The 17,397-nt window shown below is 43.8% G+C and overlaps 1 protein-coding gene and 1 long non-coding RNA gene across 2 annotated transcripts in view; both read left to right on the forward strand.

The window, feature by feature from the left end:
• Positions 1-548: 548 nt before the first annotated feature.
• The window catches only part of LOC125360848, a 35,237-nt gene continuing 18,388 nt past the window's right edge, over positions 549-17,397 (forward strand). The window contains exon 1 of the long non-coding RNA XR_007212816.1: positions 549-953. This is a non-coding gene — a long non-coding RNA (uncharacterized LOC125360848). The remainder of the gene's footprint in view (positions 954-17,397) is intronic.
• Tspyl5 (TSPY like 5) lies at positions 7,384-9,772 on the forward strand. Its single transcript, XM_048358985.1, has 2 exons — positions 7,384-8,006; positions 8,091-9,772. The coding sequence occupies exons 1-2, from the start codon at positions 7,384-7,386 to the stop codon at positions 8,737-8,739; spliced, it is 1,272 nt and encodes a 423-aa protein (XP_048214942.1). The 3' UTR covers positions 8,740-9,772.

Here is a 17,397-nt window from a genome sequence, read left to right on the forward strand (position 1 = left end):
TTATAGGAGATAGTAATAACCACATTCAATAATAGCCTTCTGGTGGCCATTATAACACCCCAATCCCAAGGAGTTTAAAAGGAAGTAGAGGTGGTAGAGGTGTGCCTTTCCTCTATTCAACCCCATCCCCCCCGAGAGTCATGGGGTTCACAGAGTACAAAAACCTCTTCTTTCAACTGCTCTTACTCCTCCACTGGTTCTCGCTTTCCCTTGTACTTACTCTATCTTATCATCTTGTAGATTTTTTTTTCTTGGCTTCCTGAATGGAAGGCTCAGTGTCTTGGAAAAGGTTAGGACCAGTAGTTCTTGGGATTTAAGTTTTTTTTTAAATTTTGGATTTTTTGCATATACATAATGAGATGCCTTATGCATGAGATCAAGACTAAATATGAAATTAACTGATATGTCAAATATACTATATGTAGGCATGAATATGTATTTGTAGGTGATTTTATATTGTTTTAAAAATAATTTTGTGCATGAAACAATACTATGGTATAGAATTTTATTACTGTAGAAAAGTAAATGCAAAAGCTCAATTTTGGAGACCTTGACTGTCATCTGCTGATATGAGATACTTCCTTCTCAATCTAGAGTCTCACTAGCTGGATGAGAGTGCCCTTGAAGAACAAGTCAGAACTTCTAGTAGAACATTCCCACAGGCACATGGACTAAAGAAGATTTTAAGGCCTAAAAATCTCCCTCTCTATTAGTGACTTCTTATAAACAGACACAGTTAAGGTGAATGATGAGCCATAAAAGGAAGTTCCAACCATCTTGACTCTCAGTGACAATAACTGTATATTACTTTTTCTCTCATTTCCAATGAGCACAGAAGTTATGAGGCGTGGTAGATTGTATTATCAGGTCCACGTGTCTGCTTTCCTGCAAGGTGTGAGAATGATGCCTCTCAGCTACATGGATGTCAGGCTTCACCATCTGGCCAAAAAGAGGTGAGCAGAAGAGCCATCCATCATTTCTAGATGAATGCTTACAGTCTATGTGAAGTTCCAGCATCTCTTTCTTTCCCCTCTGCCAATGAGGGGTATATCTGAGAAACATTTGGGGAAATGTGCAGACAGGGGTTCTTTCCTTAGCTTGGGTTTCAGAATGACAATGACATGGAACAGAGATGCAGGAGACCTAAGGCAGATGTGTGGTAGAGCTGGAGCAGGAACAAGAAATGTACCTTTGTTGCAAGTTTGATTAGAAGCCAGATGGATCTTGGTTAGAATTTCAGCTATCTAATCTTAGTCATATGACAGAAATTCTCTAAGTCTTAATCTTCTCTTTCATGACATGGAGACAATAATCCTTAATCTCTTTGGGTTGTTGAGTTGATTAAAGATGAAAAAGCCAAGTATATTACTTAGCACAGCACCTAAACTTATAAAACACTCAATAACTGCTAGATGTTGTTATTATAAAGTAGACATTGAACTCCATAGGCTTGGGCATGTACTAGTAGATAAACAATTAGGAAACATAGCAACTGAGCATAAATCTGATAACATATCTCTTTAAAAAATAATAGTCAATAGTTCATGGCCAAGTGCTAGTCAGAATACTGTCCCTCAATGATGTCTCAAACCTTGGAACCTGTCAATATGTTATATTACATGACGAGAGGGAATTAATAGATATGATGAAGGATCCTGAGCTGAGGAGATGAACCTGAGTTATTAAGATCATCATTAGGGTACTCAGAAGGAAAGATGGAGGGCAGAGGGTCCAAGTAAGAGAAGGGGATGTGGATGAAGGAAATATAACTAGGAACAATACCCTTGCTAGCTGGAAGAGCTAATGGCCAAGTAGTGTTTGGAAGGTGAGAAGTTTTCCAGGGAACAGATTCCCTGTGAGTGTCTGCAACAGGATTCCAGCTCCTCACATTTCTTTGTAATCTCATGCAATCAGATTTGGGCTTCCAACCTCAACAAGCATCAAGTGGTAAGTTTATACTATTTTAACTCACCAAAATTGTGGCCATTTATTTCAGCAGCAATAGGAAAAGTCCTACTTCTTTTTCCTTATTCCAGCATGGTTGCGGTCTGTAGTAGGTGTCCTCAGTGTTCTGAGTTCAAAATCAGAAAAGCCTGGGTTAGGTTTCTTGAGAACCTTGATGCTGGCGGCATAGATTACCAGCCTGCCATCCTACTCCCCTTCCCAGCCCCTCAGGATCCTACCTCATCCTATCCTACATACAAAAGCTCAAAACCACAAGATAAATTTTCAATCTTAATTTTCAGATGACATTTTACTTTATGTACTATGTATGTATAATTTGAGGGGGGTTGTCATGGTATTGTTCAAGATATGAATGAATGATAAAATTAAGGCCAGAAGGGTCAAGCTCTTAGATAAGGCTGAATTATGCCAACATGATTTTTTTACTATGACTTTTCCCAGAAAACTTTTCTAGCAAATGAATGCAGGAAATAGCTTATAAACTTTCTAGATAGAGACAGAACTCATTGAAAACAATGTACATATAGCAATGTACGAGGCATATGGTGGTCTTCTTTTTTTTTTTAACATGACTGCTTGCTGAAAACTGGTTTGATGATAAAGGAGAGCAATGGTTGCTGTTGCCTTCTTTTAAGTGTTTTTGTTTTGCTTTTAAATTACTCTTAATGGAAGGCAAGAGACAGGAGTGATATTGTCTTTTCCTTCCAGAGGAATTTTGTTTACATTGTCTCTCCTCTGTGAGGAAGGAAGGGCCAGTAGGGACTTCAGGATTCCTCTGAGAGCTGTCAGTCTGGAAATGGCAGCAGGTGATCAAGGCTATTGCCAGACAGTTCCCACCACAGTAGAGCAATGCTTCTCTGCCACTCCTGTTATGAGGTGCTGAGGTTTGGGATTAAGGAACATGTCACAGAGGGAAGCATAAATCTCCTGGTCTCTTGAGCTATAGATCACCTATTAAATTAAAGAATCAATTAAAGCAAATATTCTCTTTCTGTTCTAAGTACAATTAGCAATTGGGTGTCTAAACAGCTGCATGTTTTACTTGTTTTCTCCTAACAAAATAGAATTATAACCTGTTAAGTTGAAACTTCTTTGTACAACCACTTGAAGATCAAAATTTAAAAAGGGGAAAAAGGCTGGCATGTGGAGAGCCTGCTGCATATGTCTGAATTCCAGAAAATAGGTATTTTTCTCTTTCCTTATTGATGACTTGGTATTTCTTGGTATTTCTATGTTTTCCCATCTTAGAGCTCTTGGTGCCAGACTCCTGGTCCAGGAGAAAGGTGTCAGAACAACTCTAAAGTCTTGGTCTGAGCAGCAGACTGGGTATTCTGCTAGTTCTATCTCTCTCTCTCTCCCTCTCTCTCTCTCTCTCTCTCTCTCTCTCTCTCTCTCAAACCTGATTCTATAGTAGAAGCTCTTACAAATTTACTACCACCCAAATCACTTTTAGTCAATATTTTGTCTAAATGTGGTGACACCCTTTTTTAGTTAGCTATTGTGTGCCTGAGGACTGAAGCATGCCCAAGACCAGATGGTGCTTGCTTCTGTGAGGAAGACAATGACGAGGTTTGCTTGTCTGAGTTATGAAAAATGCCAACTTGAGCAATCACCTGGCGGCTGTCCTAATTGTCTTAATCTGTGAGTCAAAGGGGCCATATGGCCCACCTGATCAATTATACAGATATTGATTATGTTGAGGAGGAAGAAAAGAAGCTGTTGTTAAACCCAGGCTGCTATTTTTGTCAGGGCGTGTTAGTAGCTCTGTAAAGATTTGTACGGGTGGCTGCTGGGGCCATAAGCAGCACAGGTGCATTTGAGTCAGTCTTGAACAGCCTTTTTGTTGTAGGACACTAGATGTTTGTAGGGCCTGTGGTATCCAGGGTAAGAAACTAGAGGTGGCTTAGAGCCTCATGCACAACAAAGTTGTACCCATTAAAAATAATGGTCATTTTTGAAGTTTCAAATGAAAAGGACAGAAATCTTGCTTGACAAAAATATAATTCCTTCCTTTCCCAGACTACCCCCAGACACACCAATGCCAAACACAGTAGCACTCTTTCGAAATGCTTTATACTACTTATTTTCAAAGGCTTTTCTGAAGCTATGGGAACAATCAACTCTCTTTTGGGGGGGAGGATTCAATTAAGTCTAAGATATTTGTTCATTATTTCATGATTTTAAAAAACTATTAATTTAATTTATTTATTTAGCCAGTCTTGGAGCTTGAATTCAGGGCCTGGGCACTGTTGCTGGCCTCTTTGTGCTCAAGGCTAGTGCTCTACCACTTGAGCCACAGCACCACTTCCAACTTTTTTGAGTAGTTTACTGGAGGTAAGCATCTCATGGGGATTTTTCAACCTGGAATGGCTTCGAACCATGATCCTTAGATTCCAGCCTTCTGAGTAGCTAGGATTACAGGCATGATCCACTGGCACTGGCTAAATGATTATTTTGAAAAAGAGAGAAACTTGGCTGGGTGTAGTGGCTCACACCTGTTATTTTAGCTACTTGAGAGGCAGAAATGAGGAGGATTACAGTTCAAGGTCAGCCCCAGCAAAATGTTAGTGACACTTTCATCCCAACAAACAAACTGGGTATGGTGCTTACCTGTAATCTAAATTATGTGGTAACAACAATAACCTCAATAAGTCTAGGGCATGTTCAAAGTCCTAAATTTAACCTATAGCCAGGGAGTGGTAGGGCTTGCTTGCAAAAACTCAGTTCTGTTTTAGGAGTTCCTCCCTTAATGGTAGTAAGATGCTGATAGATGGATTCCTATATTTTTTGCAACTGTAACTGTATTCAACAAGATCTTCCCTGAATAGTATTCTGCTATTTTATAAAACTATCAGTGGGCCAAGTGCCAGTGGTTCATACCTGTAATTCTAGCGACTTTGGAGGCTGAGCTCTGGGGATCACAGTTTGAATCCAGCCTGTGCAGAGTCCATGGGACTCTTATCTCCATTTAACCACTAAAATGCCAGAAATGGAGCTGTGGCTTAAGTAAAACAGTTAAGCCTTGAGCACAAAAGCTGAGGCTTGAATTCAAGCCGCAGTACTAGCACACACACACACACACACAGACACACACACACACAGTGTGCATACACATGGAAATGTTGTATTCCCAACATGAACCATTTGAAGTTACCTATGTTGAATATTGCCAATTGTATTACATATCCCAGAGAAAATGGATCATAACAAATAATGCATATATGTATGCCTCCATATGCATGTAAAACTATATGTATATGTGTATGAGTATGTACATATGTACACATGTATACATATACACACATATGTATATATATAATTTTAAACATAAAAGGTGTTTACCCATTGAACGGTAAAAGAGAAATTAAAATATCAGTGCAAGTGATCTCTTGAGCCATAGTTTTGCACCATGGGTTCTGGAGCCTTGCAAGGAAATACTCACTAGCTATGAGACCTTGGGGAAGATACTGTAGCATGAGCTACTTCAATGAAATATGTTTATGCCTGCTCCATGGGACAGTTATAGGGATCAAATAAGTTAGACTTGGCCCCATATAAAGTCCACGTACCTGTAGACTTCCATTATAATTACTAACATGAGCCAAGGCCCCATGCTAGGTGCTCTGAGAGATAAAAGTAAAAAGACACCACCGGTCCCTTTTGACACTTTACTATCTAATTAGGAACCTAAGTGACATTCTCATATAAAGTTGAATATTAAAACATGGTAAATACAGTAACACCAACAATTATGTTCATCTGCACAGAATAGCCTTTTACTATGGAGTGGATAACCAGAGCAAGGGGGTACTTTTTAAAAACAATTAATAAAACACACAAAACCAAGAGTTTAGTCTCTAGCTTCTTTTCACTGGGAGCTTATCTCTGACTTTGTGAGGAAAGGCTCGTCAGATTGACATTAATACACAGCTTGTCCTGGCCCAGCTCCTGTTAATCCTGCGGTGGCTTAGCCACCTATGTAACCTTAACCCACACCGGTGCTAATGCTGGGTTAGAACTTGCCCACAGAGTTGAGGGACTGTGAATACCCCTCAGTGTAGTTCGGAGAGGAACAGTGGCAGCTTTGGCTGAATTTTTTTTTCCTTCATTTTTTTCTTAAGAGTTTACTGAGTTCTAGTTTAAGTAGCAATTCTGTACACGTGCTGGGAAACACCCTACTCGGATCCTTGAGGGATCCTGTCACTCTCACCCAGTTTGTGTCTCCGTCCAGACTCAGCCTTCCATTTTGGTCCTGTATTTTGAATGGCAGCTCAACTCTATAACCCAGCTGGGAGAAGTGGTGGGGCCGGGCGGGCAGAGGCTGGTGGGGGCCCGGGGAGAGGCGGGTGGGGGTGGGAAGAGGCCAGGTAGAGGTCGGTGGGGCCGGGGCAGAGGCCGGTGGAGGCGGGGTGGGGTGGTGGGTGCGGGCAAGGCCGGTGGCGGTGGGGAGAAGCAGTGGGGCCCGGCCGCGTTTTTTCCAGGCCGCAGACGCTCCACGGAGGCCTGCTCGCTCACAGGCGGGGCTGGCTTTAAGATCTAGCTGAGCAGGCTGGGATGGACGCGGCCCTGGTGAACTGGAGCGAACGTTCCCGAGCCCGAGGGGCCGGGGTTTGGACTGGCCATCCGCCCCGCGGTGTGCCACCTCGGAAAGGTTCCTAGGGGTCCCTGAGCGGCAGTCTTCCCTTTGGGAAAGCGGGAAGGACAACGCCACTCTTCCCGGTGGAGACTGTCCAGGGAAGGCCCGGCACGGAGAAGGCTCCAAGGAATATGATGCTCTTGCCTTCGAAGGGGCCCGGAGGCCTAGCATTACCGCGCAAATCCCTCAGCAGCGGCCGCCAATGCAGTTTATAAAGGGATAGTGGCAGCTTCGGCTAAGCTTTATTTAAATTAAAAAAAAATTTTCTTGTTTAAAAAAGTTATGTTAGAGAAGAGGCTCAGGGGCCCGAAGCGTTTTCCCCAGGAGCTGCCCCAGGAGAGGCGGCATAGTTAGGCCCTGCGAATGCGCATGCGTGTCCACAGGAAGAGGTTAAAGGGCAAGCACGTGTGTGTGCACTAAAGAGACAGGAAATTGGGGGTGGGGAGAGAGCCCCCCCCAGAACGTTAGTGCGTAACCAAGGCGGGAGCCAATCAGCAGGCACAACCCGCCCTCGCACACGGGGGGCACAGGCGGTTGCCATGGTGATCCCGCCCTCCGCCCACGGTAGTTGCCGCCCAGCAGACGCCAGGACGCCTGTGGCAGGCGAGGAGCGAGCAGAGCGTGGTCTTTCGAGTCCACCTCAGCTACCGTCAGCTGCCGTCGCCTTTCGTGGGCTACCGTCGGCTGCTGTCGCCTTTCGTGGGCTACCGTCGGCTGCTGTCGCCTTTCGTGGGCTACCGTCGGCTGCTGTTGCCTGTCGTGGGCTACCGTCGGCTGCCGTCATGAGTGGACGAAGCCGGAGCCGAAAGGCTTCCCACGCCAAAAGCCGTGGCAAAGGCCGCCCCAAAGGCCGAGTCTGCGCTGGTGGCGAGGAGGCCCCGCGCGAGGCAGACCCTCCGCAACACCAGACTCCGCCGGAGGACGTCCCGACAACCGCACAGGTGCAGACGGGCGCCCGTTGGGACGGTGGGGAATCGGCCGGGCCCGCAGCCAACCCCCAACTCGCGGAAGTGGCCTCCAGCCCGCTCCCTGCACACTGTGGGTATGCGCTCCAGGCCCAAGCGGTGGGGGTCCACCGGCTGGCCACCCCCAGGCCCCGCCCCAGGAGGGCCTTGGCCATCGCTCAGAGGCTGGTCACGGACACTGTGTTCGTGGGAACCGTGGGAACTGTGGCAAGGCGGAAAAATGCCCCCCGCGGCGGAAGTCGGCGTGGCCCTTCCATAAAGAAAGCGGCCGAACCGTGTGGCGCTGCAGGGCGGGGGTCTCAGGCCGCAGGTGGTGCGAGACCCAGGAGAGGGCAGGCGGCCAGGGAGGGTGGCACAGTTGCCACCCGTGGCGCCACCGTCTCCGCAGGGGAGGAGAGGAATGTTCTGGCACCTGGGCCCTCATCCGGGCCCCCAGCAGGGCCTTCATCTGGGACCCCAGGAGGGCCCACATCATCAGGGCCTCCATCATGGTCCCAGCCACGGCCCCTGGTCAGCATCAAAAGTAGCATGAATGCTCTGGAGAGGGTCCAGCAGAAGCTGGAGACCTTGAGCACCCAGGCCGACCGGGCCTACCTTAGGCTTTCACGAAAGTTCGGGCGGTTGCGACTGCAATTCCTCGAGCGCAGGAAACTCGTGATCCAGAATATTCCTGGCTTCTGGCGGCAGGCTTTGCAGAACCACCCCCAGCTGTCATCTTTTCTGAACAACCGAGATAAAGAAGTAATAAGCTACTTGAGTAGCTTGGAGGTGGAAGAGCTGGGCCTTGCCAGATTGGGCTACAAAATCAAGTTCTACTTTGGATGCAACCCCTATTTCCAAAATAAGGTGCTCATCAAAGAATACGGTTGTAGTTCTTCGGGTAAGGTGGTGTCTCATTCTACTGCAATCCAGTGGCTTGCTGGTCATGATCTGCAACCCCTAAGCCCGGGAAATCCAGAAAACAACCGAAGCCTTTTTGGGTGGTTTTCAAGCCACAGCTCTATTGAGTCTGACAAGATTGTCGAGATAATCAATGAGGAACTTTGGCCCAATCCTCTGCAATACTACCTTATGAGTGAAGGGGCCCAAGAAGAGAAAGCAAAGGAGGGTAGGCCAGGTCCGGCGAAGCAGCCAGTGGAGGACCCTAAACCTGGGGCAAACCAGTCCAAGTGATCCTTCACAAGCTTCTACTACCTCTGGCTAGACGTGTTTCTGGCTGACTACTTGTGTGTGTGTGTGGCAGTCTTGCCTTTTCCTTAGGTTTGCCTCTGTACTGTAGCACCTTTGGACTTTAGCTATAAGAATATGGCGTTTATAATCATCTTTTGCTCTCCAGGGATTTATTGCCTTTTTTAAAAACAAGAATCACATGTTATGACATCTCTTACTGTTCTAATGTTAAGCATTTAGCACTCCAGATGTCTTCTGCCTTTTTCCACCTTGCCTGGACCCTCATGAGTGATCTTCCAGGAAGACCAGAACATTCTCTAGGTCTGCTACTTCACAGTCAGAGACTTGTTGGACTTTGTGTTTATGCTGGCTATGCATGTCATTAAGAACAAACTGCTCTTTCAGCACAACAAAACCAAGCCAGTGCACATGGCATTGACTGTTTTGTGCTTTTCAGGCCCAGTTTTGGCCTGGGATCTGTTCTGTCTATGTGCTGGACATTGCCAACCTTGAGGTCAAGGACATTGTGTTGTGTGTTCTTTACGACCATATGTGTCTTTTTGCCTCTGGACCTGTCTAGGAGTGGACCTGTCTAGGAGAAGCCTGGCCATGCTTGATGGACATTGTCAGGTCTCAGACTTTTGTCTAGACTCTTAACTGTCCTGGTGAACAGGTCCTCAAGAACTCCTTCTGGACTCAGATGTTGTGCCAGCGCATGAGACACAGCTATCTTCCTCAGACCAGCAATCGGGTGACTGCAAAGACTGAAGGGCAGGCAGTTATTTGTGGACACATCCTCAGGCTGTGATCCAGGTGAGGGTGGGGACTGTGCCCCACCTTTGTCAACTACAAATTTTTGGGGGGTCAATTTCTTTTTTTTCTTAAGAAATGTCATGATTGTTCTGGGGTAGGGATTCTGGGGAAAAGGTATTTGTCCTCTGTTGGCCTCTATCTCCTTGACTTCATTTCCTATATCCATACTACTGACTCTTACCTTCCTCCTGACCTCACTTTTGTGCTCCATTTCTTGCCACTCTGTTCTCTGCCTCTCACTTTTCCTCCTCTTTTTTTGTTTTTTGTGTGTGGTGTTTTTTTTTTTTTGTTTTTTTGTTTTTTGGTTGGTTGGTTGTGGGGCTGGGTGCTGCCCCTGAGCTCTTCACTCAAGGCTAGAGCTGTACCATTTTGAGCCACAGCACCACTTCCAGTTTTCTGGAGGTTAACTGGAGGTAAGAGTCTCATAGACTTTCCTTCCTGGGCTGGCTTTGAACCTTGATACTCAGATTTCAGTCTCCTGAGTAGCTAGGATTACAGATGTGAGCCACCAGCACCAGGCTTTTTGTTTTGTTAGTACTGTACATAGTATGGACAGAAACAGCAACACAAGCTAGGGTTTTCTTTGTATAGCTAGGGAGATTGGGAGCTTGATATGCACACTCACATGCTAGGCTGAAATAGAGGGAACCAGAAGACCAAGTGAGTCTATGGTCATTATTTGATACAGACTCCTAGAGTCATTCAAAAGTTAGCAAGTTGAAAACCCTGTTCACACTTGTGCATCTGCTACAATTAGTCTATGGCATAATGTTTACATTAGTATCTGTTCTCTTTTTGACTTTTGACTTTTGTGTGCATGCTCCTTAAGTCCTCCCTCTCCTTTGTGGTAGTTTCAATCATCTGGATCCCTAGCTCCCAGCTTCCTACTTAGCAGTCTGTTACTCTTTATTTTTTACTTTCAAATGCTTACAGAAGTAGGCTTTAGCTGGGTACCTGTGACTCACATCTGCAATCTTAGCTACTCCCAAGAGGCTGAGATCCAAATCCAAAGCCAGCCATGCAGTAAACTTCTGTGAGACTTTTTATCACCAATTAACCACCAAAAAGCTGGAGAGGGTGCTGTGGCACAAGTGGAAGAGCACTAGCCTTGAGCAAAAAAACTCAAGGACAGTGCCCAGGCTGTGAGTTCAAGCTGTAAGTCCCCCCCCTCACCCCCCCCCTCACCCCCCCCTCACAAAAGGAAAAAGAATCTGCTTTTGTCACCAGAATGAGGGACCCTAAGGTACTCCTAGGGCATGGAAATAGGCAGGAACAGAGTCTGTTCTAGGTCTTTAGGTTATTTCCTGGGGGGTGGTGGTGGGGGGTAGGGGGCGGGGTGGTGGAAGCAAGCTATGGATGAGTCCAGAGCTCAGTCTTTCCTGTCCAGGTTTGTCGGTATCTTCTCCTTCATCCTTGAGGATAGGAAATAGGACTCTCTCTAAACCTGCCTTACTTTATGGAAGATCTCATCCTAAATTCTGCAGGCAAGTTTGTGTCTTGTAGTTGTAGTGAGGGGAATTGGAGCAGAATGTAGAGCAGGCATGAATGAGCCTGATGTGGAATAGGCATGGGAAAGGTGACCAGAATGGCTTGAGAAGTTTCAAGGAAAGCATACCTTACCAGTCAGTAATTGAGGGGGCAGCAAGGACCTTTTTAAGTGTTGGGAAGGGAAAATTAAAGGGGTTGATGGTAAATAGGATGCCTTAGAAAGAATAGGTCCATAGTTTTGTCTAATCTGTATTCCATCATACTAATGATGTTTTTGAATCACAGAAACCCAAAACAATGTTATTCTGGATGCTTTTTCTTTTTTTCTAGATGTGGCCTTGTATCTATGGAAGATTTAATTTTATGTGTTCTGTATTTTGCCTCCAAAGTCAATTCTTGCCACTTTCTCCATTGTTGCCTATGAGAAAATTAGAGCTGTGTAAGTCTGTTTGTTTTTTTTCTTAACAGTTTTGTTCTTTATTATGGACATTTTCAGGAACACACAAGTGGAGAAGACAGTCACTAGACCATGTGTTTTATCACCTACCTATTGTATTACCACCTAGCTATGTGTTAGTCATCAGTTAGGATCTATTTAGTTTGTTTATAGTGCTTCTACCTATATTGTGTTGGTTCTAACTCTTAAGACACTATGCCAGTGCAGTTGGGAGTTTGGGACTCTGGTGGTGTTAATTGTGAACTAACACTATGACATCCATCCTGCATTTTGCTTTTATTGTTAACTAATGATGTTCTCAGAATAGGCCTTAGAAATGAATCGTCACAATTCTTGAGGTTCGGATGAGCTGAGCTACCTCTCATCCACAAAGGAGAGATTATTTGTTGTAAAACTCAGACTTCAATGTTAGGTACTTCAGACCCTTTATCATAGCATCAATCGTGTTTCTGGTGTAACATGGAGACCTACATTATGATTGTGTGACTGTTAGGATTGTTATCAGTGTGATTTGGTTTCTTAACTGTGGACTTAGAAATGTAATTTGGTAACTGTTGCTGGGTTTTGTGAATATCTTCTAACTGGTTATACTTGATAAGTTGACACTGGTAAGAACGTAGTTATTTCTGTGTTTCTAAAAATCAGAAATGTTTGTACTTTTGTATGCATGATGAAAAATAAAACTTGTTATATTATTTGCAAAAAATAATTGGAATGTTGTTTGGTAGGCAGAGTTTTGTCAGAAAGGGATACATACATTGGACTAGAGTTATGATTGCCAAGCCACAAACCCATGTAGAGATGACTGCACAAAACATGCAAAATCCTGATTCCCAGGCCTTTCCTAGAGATTGTGATTCTGTGGTTTCGAGAGGAAGCCAGGTATTCTTGTTTTTAACAAGCTTTCCAAGTGTTTTTAGTGAGTGTTACAAGGATTCCTGTTAAAATAAGGATTCTGATTTGGTGGTTGGAGGTGCAACCTGAGACTTTGGCACATACAGCAAGTTTCCAGGTGATGGTTTGTGGACTTTGAGTCTCAACAGAGATGACCCTGAAAGCCTTTCAAATTAGAGTGATGGTGCCAGAGCTCCATACAAAGGCGAACTAAATCAGAATGAGGAAAGACATTAGCTCAGCAGAAGATACTTCAAAAACTTCTCACATAAGCGTGGGGGCTGGTGGCTCATGCCTGTAATTCTAGCTACTCAGGTGGCTGCGATCTGAGGATTGAGCATCAAAGCCACAGCCAGGGCAGACAAATCCGAGACTTTGATCTCCAATTAACTACCAGAAAACCGGAAGAGGAGCTATGGCTTATAGTGGTAGAGTGCTAGCCTTGAGCAAAAGAGCTCAGGTACAGTACCTATGCCCTGAATCCAAGCCCTATCATTGATTAAAAACAAAACTTTTCACATGACTTGGTGGTTATCTGACTGGAAAACTTGGCTCTCTGATGATCATTTCAAATCAGTAATAAAGACCATTCCCCACTAATCAGCCTCAGTGACAACCAAATGCCATTAAAATTGTCCACCAAAAAATAACTAAAAACTTGGATTGCTAATTGACAAACTAAAATGTGGTTATGATAAAGGTCTTTGAATAAATAAAGGTGCAGGGTTCAGGACACAGGAACACTGATGTTGAATGAATAACTGAATTCCTGGTTCATATTCAGATGCCTCAGTCTAAAGGTAAAACTTGTGAAGTGGTTTGCTTTTTTCAAAGGACCATCTGCATTAGTACATGTGAGGAGAGATCACGTGAGATGGGAAGCTGGGTAGTGATCTAATGGTTAGCCTGCACGTTTATAATAATATTCTCCTGAGAATTGACCAACATCCTATGAGAATTACATCAATTCTTTGGGCAACATCCTCAGTGAGCTTCCACTAAATTCCACCTTTTGAAGGTCCTACAACCTCTTTACAGTTTTGCTACAAAGGCTAGGCTTCTCATATAAGAAGCATTGGTTGACACATTCAAAACATAACACCCTTTTCTATATCCTTGGAGTCCCACTTGGCCTGGGAGCTACCTTCCCATGGCTCATTCATTTGTTGTCTGCTGTAGATATGAGTGTCATAGACCTTAGACATACAGCTGTGAACAAATATAACTCTGATTCTTATATTTTCCTCCTAGATTTCAGTCTCCTCAGCTTTTGCCTTGGATTGGCAGTTAATATGTGTTTTCCTTTTTTCCTGCATGGGGCTGGTGAGTGCTTTTGATGTATGTTAGGTTGGGCACTTGGCCACAGTACTTCCTTATCCTATCCTTTAGCCTTTAGCTTAGACTTCACAAGGTATTCAGGCCCTTTATAACTTACTTAAAGAGTCCTGGGCTTGGCAAGGCACAGTGGCTCATGTCAATATTGTTAGCCACTCCAGAGTGGTTGTTGGGAGAATTACAGTCCATCGTCTGTTCAGGCCAAAAGCAGAATCTTTTTGAAAAAGTAATTAAAGGCAAAAAGGTATGGAGGTATAGCTGAAGTGATAAGAGCCTGCCTACCAAGTGTGAGGTCCAGACTTCATCCCCCAATGCCACTAAGGGAAAAGACAATTGTCCTGGGCCCCTTCTTCTCTTCCCTTCTCTTCTTCCTTTTCCCCCTTTCCATCCCTTCTAACCTTTCCTCCTCCTCTTTTCTCTCTTCCATTCTTTCTTTTCTGTTATCCAGATTAGTCTCACTAACATTTTGCTTGTGATAGCTGGCCACTAAGTACAGTTTTGATCTCTGTCTCTCAAGCTGGAATTACAGTATACACCACCATTTCTTGCCTTATTATTTTATTTTTTTGAAAGACTGAGTCTCTATGTGTGGGCCAGGCTTTCCTCAAACTTGCAGTCCTCCTTCATTTGCCTCCTAAGTGCTGGGATTACAATGGAGTACCACTACACCTAGCTTGATGTTCGCATTTCTATAAGCTGTTCATTGAGTAATACAGCCACTTAAGATATGGCTGAAATACACTTTTTCTGTGCTGTTATGTTTTCTAATCTTCTCAAGCTAAAATGATTAATTTTCACAATATTTTTCCCACACTTCAATTAATGGTACCTAAGATAGTGATTATCTGTTTAGCTTTTGGCTCCCACTAGAATCACTGAGGCCCTGGGTCCCAAAAATAATAACAAATCTTACGTCTTTATCATGTTTTTAAATTCTCACATCTCACTGGCTTACACATAGTAGATAATCATTAAACATGAACAAAAATTGAGCAACTGAATATTGGAAATGCCCTTAGCAAAGTCTGGGAGTAATTTGGAGTGAAGGAGACACATGAATCTAATAATACAAATGGATTTAAAGCAGGGTAGGATTGTTGGGGAATCTATTACCTGCACACAGCCTCAGGCAAAAATCGTGGTACCAAATCGCACTAAGCATATTAGAAATCAGGAAAAGGAAAGGAAGGAAAACAAAGATGTTAGAAATGTGTACTGCATTTGCGGTGCTTTGATGATGTACCTGAGCATGAGTGTGTAATGGAAAATGTGATTCTGGACAGTGACCCAGGGGTCCTTCTCTTTCTTTATGGATATGTGCATATAGTCCAACATCTCCTAAGAGGGCTCTTCAATTTAGACGAATTAAAAAAAATCAGCCTGTAACATTGAAAAGCAAGCTGGACAGGAGATTAAACCTGAACAATGGAATGGAGTAAGAAGATGCAGTGGGAAACAGCTATGAGCTTCAGTACTTAATAGCTTAACTTCTGGGATTATTATGGAGAAAATAGGGTTACCAAGGCCTATTGCAACTTTATGTATTGCTGGCCCACCAAAAACTTGAAGAAAAATTCTGAGAGAGGGAGAAGGGCATGAAAGAAGGCCTTTGAAATCTAGGCACATTCTGGATAGGGTTATGATCACAGGCAGATAGTCCCGGAGGAAGAATGGAGGCCTTGTAGGGTTCTGGGGGTGCATCCTTACCTTCTGCTTTGAGAATCTGCCTTGTGTCTACTTAGAGTGCCACCTCTGACTTGTGGTACATTCATTATCCAATTAGCATGTATGTGGGACATTGAGCTCCTACAAGCTTACCTATCATTTCTTACAAGAGGTCTGATCTGACACTTCAGTAAAATGGTACCCCTACTGCCCACTGTGTTCCTTCTCATAGCTTTTACTATGTAGAATTTATTGTAATTCCTATCATTTTTGTCACTGGTGGTAAGTTTTTAAGGGTCTTTGTTCACTGCTTTGCACACAAGATTTTGCACAAGTATTTTAGACTAATGGAAGTCTAGTTGTCATCGGCAGTTAGATGGCAGGTTGGATGGACCTTTGAGTTGTCCTATGTTGAGATGTCTTTTCCTGATGTGCAATGGAATTTGTGGGCTTTTTGATTGAATATTATAAGCCAAGTGCCGTGCTAAGGATATTACCCACAGAATCACAAGTCGAGTTTTAAGAGCCTAGTAGAGTCTAGATAATTTGCTCAGAGTACATAGGTTGAAATTCCCAGAGCAAGGGGTTTTACTCTTGCTTAATCGTCATGGTCTGACTAGAGTTTGTAATAGGTGTTGGTGGTTAAGCAAGAATTATGTTAATGCCTTCAGAGAAGACAATGAGTGGCTGTAGGTGAGTTTTGTGCTGTACTAAGGGTGGCTGCACTGTGCCTAATACCAGGGAGAGGACTGTATGTGTATATTTGTGCATATGCATGTATGTAGCATTTCTGGGCTGGGCCTGGGTCCAGGAAGGCCACGAGAATAGCCAGCAAGTCAAGCTGTGAAACATAGGGTGTAAGCTGTCAGCTTCTCCCAGGCCCACGCAACCCTAAGGTTGCCAGGACAAGATGCACATTGCCTGGGCTCTTTGCTCCCTCAGGCAGTTGAGTACGCATTCTAAAGGCTCCCACTATAGGCAGCTTGTGGGGACCAGAGCCTCCCTGATTGGAGCATCCCAAAATACTGGGACCTTTCTGAATAGAGGCATTGATTGTAGATGGTTCCACAAGAAGCTAAGTCATAGACAGCAGCAAACTCAACAAAAGGCAGTAAGCAGCTCTTCAATGAGGGCCTGCTGGTCAAAGCTGTTCTTTGAGCTCTATCCGCCTACATGGATAACTGTCTTTGCCATTTCTCTTGTTTCCAAATAAGGATGATGAAAACTGACATTATTTGGGGGTACTTAAAAAGTTTCACTGCAACCTGTACTCCACACAGGGATCATGTAGAAGAAAGGAAACAGGAGTTAACATTTACTGATGAACTACTGCAGGCATAAGTGATGTATAGTTGGTCAATATTTAAAATATTTTTTCATATTTTTCAATATCAAGCTTTGAAAAGCATCACTATTAACTACATTTTATAATTAATGATACTACATCTCTGTTTTCTTTATTCTTGTTTGGGGGCAATATCGGGGATTGAACCCAGGCCTCACCCTTGCTGGGCAAGCACTCTGCCACTTGATACTGCCCCAGTCTGACTTGAAACTCTGAAAGTGAAGAGACTTTCTCATGGTTACTCAGCCAAACTAGTGTTTGGCTCTAAACCTCTGTGTTCTCATTATACCATACTGTCCTTTCTAGAAGAAGGAAGATGTAATTACTCACATTTTAAAAGAAATGAGAATGATATTGGCCAGTTCTATGCTTTCTAATCCTAAGAAAGTTTAATGAGTCTGAGAATCCAGGATAGTTACTGTTTTTTTAAATAAGGAATCTGAGGGTCAGTGATCCTGTGATTATTAGTTCAGCTGCTTAACAAGCTCCCAGATTCTTTCCACCTTCCTAGGTTTTTCCCACCACCATGTTTGGCATGAGCCTGGCAAGGGCTTTTTGTCCTCATCTCATGGTCTCAAGATGCCGGATTCTCTTCCAAGTAGCATCTTCAAGGAAAGTGTTAAAAATAGGAAAGCAGTGAAGGAGGAAAATAGGGACTTGTATT

The sequence above is a fragment of the Perognathus longimembris genome, chromosome 12 (assembly GCF_023159225.1).
Source record: "Perognathus longimembris pacificus isolate PPM17 chromosome 12, ASM2315922v1, whole genome shotgun sequence".
Lineage (NCBI taxonomy): Eukaryota > Metazoa > Chordata > Mammalia > Rodentia > Heteromyidae > Perognathus > Perognathus longimembris.

Excerpts from the sequence above, each read along its gene's own strand:
- Tspyl5 (XM_048358985.1), top strand. The coding sequence starts at position 7,384 with ATGAGTGGACGAAGCCGGAGCCGAAAGGCTTCCCACGCCAAAAGCCGT. Across the intron at positions 8,007-8,090 it reads TCATCCGGGCCCCCAGCAGG|TAGCATGAATGCTCTGGAGA; the intron begins GCCTTCATCTGG and ends CAGCATCAAAAG.